Raw genomic sequence first — 6,131 nt, 5'->3', positions numbered from 1 at the left:
ATCTGTTTGTGTGTCCGTCTGCCTCACTGTTCTTCTTAGGTCATTTTGTACAAGCCCGAATGTCCTTCACTTTCATTGTTTTGTACTTTCAGTCTTCAACCTGTGATGTATAATGTGTGACCAATTTAAAGTCCATTCTATAATCCTACAAGAGCTTTTCTGCATTTTCACACCTTTGAAGGAGATCACAGGTAAACAGTATGATTTATATAGGTCATGGTACAATGTGGCTGACGACAGCTGGTCTACAAATACTTTAAATGTCGACTATAAGTACATTATTATATTTTCAGACATATTGTGCAGTTTCCAAATCACACTAAATCTAGACTTGCCCTAACTTCATCCTCTTACTTTTCCAGAATTGTACGATCAGCCACTTTGATAGTTGTATATTTGTGTTTATTATTAAATGCGAACATGAACTTCTGGTTGGGGTGTGCAAATTTACGAGACCACAGCCGTTCATCATTCTCAAATTCCTACAACTCAGTGTGCTTGGACTTGTGGTTCATTCATCACAGGGAGAGATTGAAAATAGTTTGGTTATCACAAAATGAGTGCTTGTCGGGTGTTTATGCCAACTCATTTAAATGAGTCTATATGTACATTAGATGTATGAGACCACTACATGGTAGCAATCAGAGCCAGCAACACCTACAACAGGTCAGAGTGGGTCAAAGTCCTATAGGTGGGGTGATGGCTGCTCAGAAAACACAACACATTGGACATTTTGCGGTTTCTTTAAAAAACTGTAAGATCACGTCACACTGAGGTGGTCAGTGCAGACTAATCCATTACTCTGTCCACATTCAACTCCGGGCTTCCAACAGCAGAATCTCTCCATTTCAAACTGGAACTTCTGTCCTCCGTCCTCAAACTCTGCCAGTCTTTTCCTATATAAGCCAATTCTCTTACTTGCAAATTCAGTCAGAGTGGGTTGAACTTGAGGACTAGAGTACAACCCCTCAACTTGGCCTATACTTCTCAAGTTTCTATTTAAAAAAAAAAATACTTCTGAAAAGCTCAGACATGATATCAACTATTTTAATCTTAAGTCTAAATGGGTTTTCTAATACAGTGGTTGTAAATGAAATCTGAAAGCCTAGTTATTTTAAACAGTGGTAGTGTAGAAATGATTTACCAGCACAAATTTGTCAGAAGCTACATCAGAAGTGGAGTGGGTCTTTAACTCTATCTTTCATCGCTTCCACACAAAGACGAGACATTTATTCGGTTGACTTGCGATTTTGAACTGGGGTTGCTGCTCAGCTTTGGTGAACAGACATCGCAATAAGGGAAGGGAATCAACTTTGACGTGCAGATGTTTTAAGGACATTTAAAGCAAGAGAGACCTGAGAGTCTGAGACCGTGTTCGACACGTATGGACCCCACTGTCTGTGTAATCCTGTGGTTTTTGCAGTAATGTCTCTGGAACTACAGTGTTGGAGGCAAGTCTCTGAACGGTGATGACAAACAATCATCCTATTGAATGTGCTTTCACTAAGCACACCTTTAAAAAATGTCTACAGTATGAAAGGTGAGAAAGGATAGCTGGAGGCGCTGTGGGGGGGTGCTAGGAGTTGATCATGATTTGATAAGTGGAGCCGTTTTCAGGGCGGGGTTTGGCTTCTGTGGTGGTGGTTGGCTTTGGAGGCCAGTCAGGGTCCACACTCAGCTCCTGGGCCAGATGCATGTAGCGGGCCTTGGGCATCTTGCGTGAGCAGCACAGCCAGGACAGACACTTGAACACCTGCAGGTCAATGCCCCTCTGAAAATATCACATCGGTATAACAAAAAAATAAATAAATAATAGCAGAGAGCGGAAAGAAGGGAAGGATGAACTGGTTCAACTGGTTCAACTGGTTCCCTACTTTGTTCAGATTTTCTAAAACACTTTAATAAACAAATCAGACTGTGACATGCATCTATAGCTGTTGCATGCGACAAGTGCAGCAAACAGAGTGCTTAAGTTTGGGCACCCCATGACATTTGAGTTCAAAGACAATTTCAATTTCCAGGTTTGCTGTTCTAGTCCAGTGCAGAAGCTTAAAGGTGGAATGAAATCCAAAAATAAACTTTGAACAATTAACAGTGGAATAAAAATGTTTATTTATCTCTTGTCGTTTATCCACGTGTTGTCTGTTCTATGTTTTTGGGGGTGACAACCTGAAAAGATAACACCACTGACCCAAGCTGTCACTGACATGTATGCATGAAAAGCATTTACAAGCTGAAGGGGTTACTAAGTCCCTACCATGCAGGGTGACCAAAACTGTCTGTTTTGGGACATTTTCCTTATTTTGAAAATGTAAAACATGGAAATGAATAAATAGTTAATTGCTTAAAATATTAAATTAACCGTATTCTTTTTGGGAAATTGGCCAATCTTTTAGTCACTGTAATAGAAACTTAGACCGGGGGTGCCCAAAGTTTTTCATGCCACAGAATTAAATATGTACTCATGTATGTAAAGACCTAAGAGGTTCATCTAACAGATAACTATCATATCATGACTGGACTGGTTGATGGTCCTTCCTCCAGTGCAGAGTGCTGTCTCATTGCCCTCCTATTCAGAGTTTTACTTTCTTAAATTTTGAAATTTAAATTTGAAGGCACAAATATGAATAAAAAATGTAACACGCTGACAGCTGAGCACGAAGGTGTTAACCACCTTGTTAAAATGACATGTTGTATGGTTGACTCGTTTATCTCAGTGTAATTAGGTTAAACAGCTTCAGTAAGAATGTAATAAAGTAAACTAAATGTTATGAAGCTCATCTCACAACTGAGTGTAGTACAACTGTATCCATTATCAAGCATTGAACCCAGTGTCCATCAGGACAACTCGAGGTGGAGAAGAAAGATCAGAAAGAGACTGGGGTCTTGGTTAGGGGTTAAAATAAAAAGGTGTGCTCTGAAGTATTAGAGATACAAGTGGGGACAGTGAGAGGGAACACCACACAAGAGGAAAATGAAAGGGCTAGAGAAGAAGGTGTCAGATTTTCCCAACCTGTGGTGTCGGGGCGGCAGGAGTGACGCCAAAGCTGCCCTGTTTGTCTCGGCTGAACACAAGCTTCCATAAGATGATGTCAAGGATGAAGGTCTATGGAATAGTGCAGTGGGCAGGGGAAAGAATTACAGAGATTTGATTTGAAATTTGGTTTCACATAGTTCCTGCTATTGTGTTTTTTCACAGAGGTCTTCAAGTGGTTTTGTCACAATGTATCAAAAGTTTAAGTGATCATTTGTTGCAATTATTCTTCCATTAAGTTGTGTGTTAGTTATTACATGCGAAGTTAAAATGACAATTAATAGAATTAGTAAGGAGACATCATATTAATCCTGAGGTCTTAATATATATAGAAAACTCTTAAGTTTTTGATTATGTGCAATAACTTTGGTTTCTTTTTATTTCATTGTAGACGTGAAAGCAGTTTGCTCCAGGAGTTTAGGTGAAAGCAGTTTGTGTATGCAAGGGCTGCCGTCTGGAGGAAATCTGAGGCAAAGTGATACTGCTCCACTGTGTGGGACAGGCCAGCATTAACTATCTATTGCCATGCAGTTGTACAATAATAAGTTATTTTCTTAAGGAGCATCCGTCTGTCCACAGATTAGACAAACGTTCTCTGCTTTGAGGGATTTCAAATACCTGCATACATTTCATCCAAAAAATATTAACATAAGTCACATGCTTTAAGTTTTAACCATTGCAAATACCAAAGTTCCTCTTATTGAAATCAATATTAATAACATTCTTCTCACAACACAAGATAAAAGTGAGACAAAGATGAGCACATTGCATGAAAAAACAAAAACTGAACATGAGAAAAACATCTACCTTTACCATGTGAGTATGTGTGTGTGTCTTACCTCCACCACCACAGACACAGCAGCATTGACTATGATAATGAGGAGAAGTTTTACTTTCCAGTCAAACGGGACACAAAGAATCTGCACAAAGAGAGAGAGAGAGAGAGAAAAGGTCCAATGTTGATCATCAATCTGGTGACATTAATAACTCACTAAGTGGCTACTACCAATGCTTTATGGGTCTACATCTTAAGTAAGGCACATATGCCCAAATATGGTGCTTGGTATGATAAAACCAGATACAATTTTCACACCAGAGCTGAGTAAAGGTGTGTATTTCTTTTGTGATTTACGTTTTCTTACCTCTAGAAACTCGTCAATCGTTTTCACAGGGTGGAACATGATGAACAGTAGGAAAATATACAAAATCAGGGTGGACACCACAAAAGGCCCTGCGGAGAGCAAAGAAACACAAACAAACTTACAATAAAGAAAAGTAAAGTATTTGTAACTATATTAGGACAGATTTATTCAAGTTTCTCACAGTTCTTGTAGCTGGGCTGCCTGAACGGTTTGCCCTTGGAGAAAACGACGGCAACAATGAGATACTGGAAGGAGGAGACATAGAAGAGGCTGGTGTTCTCAAAGTTTTGGATGTTGTGGTCGTCCACTTCTGTGTTGTTGAGGTCGGACATGTTGATGTGTGATGACATGTTGCAGACACTGGGTGAGGACAGAGATTGATTCAAAATAAACATGTTGAGTCAAAATACAGCAACAAAAATGTGACAGACACACATGATAAAATATTGTATTTTGTGCATTGGTCATGACAGCAGTTACTCACTCTGTGAGTGGTGTCCAGGTTGTGTACCACGGCTGCTTCTGGACCCACAGGAATGTAACGGTCTGGAAGCCCAAGCAGATGAGGATCTGTGTCAGCACAGAGAACAACAGAGACCCTGAGATCAGACCTGATGGCGGCCGACGTGGCACAAGCTCTTTCCACGCTGGATTCAGACTCACTGAAAAGGAGAAAGGACAGTAAGTTAAGGCACAGGTTAAGAAAAGTAAATGTGGGACACATAACCTTGGTGTAATTTATATTGCTTGTATCTATATTGTTACTCCTCTTCTACTTACTGGTAAAGACAATAAGGAGGATGATGGCGATATCGATGAAGAGGAACTGGAAGTCTCCCAGGTTACTGAGGATCTAAAAAACAAAGACAACAGACAGTTCAGATCAGACACTCCTGAGCATTCACTGGACGTCTTATTAATTCAACTGCTAATATAGATTGTGGAGGCAGCGGTACGTACAGAATAGAGGAGGGTGACACTGATATACTGGATGATGCTGTAGAGGGCCATGAACTTGAACACACAGAAGGAGGTGATGAGAGCGGCGCGGCCCTCCCTGTAAAAGAAATTAACCAGCATGTCATCTCTAAATCCAACACACAAAGTTTAATCCACTTCAAAGCAAAATACTAAAACTACTGCACCAAATGAGGGAAACTCAATGATAAAACATAATTATCCAGTCACTATGACAACAGCCTATGACAGATAAAACATCATCTGTCCATGTGGATCATGAGGAGATCTTCCCTTCAAGTTCTATTTCTCCATTTCATCTTTCCTTTTGTTTATGTATTTAATACAAGGTGTGGAATGAATCTATAAAGGAGGAAAGAAATACCTGATGAGGCTGGGGACACAGGAGATGTTGGGGGTCCTGGAGGTGAAGGGAGAAGCTACAGAGGCCTCAAGCTCTGAGAGAGAGATGCCACCATGAGCCCTCTTCAGAGCCTGTGTGAGGAAAACAGATAGTTTAAGTACAGACTAAAATAAATGGATGTCCATTTCAATATGTTATTGTCAGACCCAACATTTATTTGTATCGTGGTTTACGTACCCCACAATCATTAGCTCCATCTCCACACATCCCCACAAAGTAGCTGCATGAAAGAGATAAAGAACAGTAACTTCATGCTCAATTTTAACACTTTAATCTTAAAAAATGTCTTCTACAGCTTTTATTGAAGGGTATTTCTTCCATTAATGATAACAGCTAACAGTTTCACAACTAAAAGCTGCACAAGTTGTGTATGTTTATATAAAAAATTAAAAATAGCTTTTACGTGTTTGACTGAAATACTCACTCTACACCCTGCAACGCCTCAATAAGCTGGGTTTTCTGGTCTGGGGCCATTCTGGCAAACACCGTCCCGTGAAGCACAAGCTACGAGGCAGAACACATTGTCAGAACAGCACCGTCCCCATACAACAGTAGGAGCTGCAACAGTTAAGAG

At 40.1% G+C, this 6,131-nt stretch overlaps 1 protein-coding gene across 2 annotated transcripts in view; it reads right to left on the bottom strand.

Annotated features, from left to right (window-relative positions):
* Window positions 1-748: 748 nt before the first annotated feature.
* atp13a3 (ATPase 13A3) overlaps window positions 749-6,131 on the bottom strand; it is a 29,315-nt gene continuing 23,932 nt past the window's right edge. Inside the window, exons 24-34 of one of the 2 annotated variants that reach the window (XM_034581961.1) lie at window positions 5,982-6,061; window positions 5,735-5,777; window positions 5,519-5,628; window positions 5,137-5,233; window positions 4,957-5,029; window positions 4,661-4,838; window positions 4,358-4,536; window positions 4,177-4,265; window positions 3,874-3,954; window positions 3,014-3,106; window positions 749-1,771 (exon numbers count right to left, since the gene is read on the bottom strand). In XM_034581961.1, coding sequence (XP_034437852.1) covers window positions 1,577-1,771; window positions 3,014-3,106; window positions 3,874-3,954; window positions 4,177-4,265; window positions 4,358-4,536; window positions 4,661-4,838; window positions 4,957-5,029; window positions 5,137-5,233; window positions 5,519-5,628; window positions 5,735-5,777; window positions 5,982-6,061 — 1,218 coding nt within the window. In that variant the 3' untranslated portion in view covers window positions 749-1,576. The remainder of the gene's footprint in view (window positions 1,772-3,013; window positions 3,107-3,873; window positions 3,955-4,176; window positions 4,266-4,357; window positions 4,537-4,660; window positions 4,839-4,956; window positions 5,030-5,136; window positions 5,234-5,518; window positions 5,629-5,734; window positions 5,778-5,981; window positions 6,062-6,131) is intronic. The other variant, XM_034581960.1, reaches the window with a different exon arrangement.

Source organism: Hippoglossus hippoglossus, chromosome 4 (assembly GCF_009819705.1).
Source record: "Hippoglossus hippoglossus isolate fHipHip1 chromosome 4, fHipHip1.pri, whole genome shotgun sequence".
Classification (NCBI taxonomy): domain Eukaryota; kingdom Metazoa; phylum Chordata; class Actinopteri; order Pleuronectiformes; family Pleuronectidae; genus Hippoglossus; species Hippoglossus hippoglossus.
The sequence above is the reverse complement of the archived record's forward strand: the minus strand, read 5'-3'. Positions and strand labels throughout refer to the sequence as shown.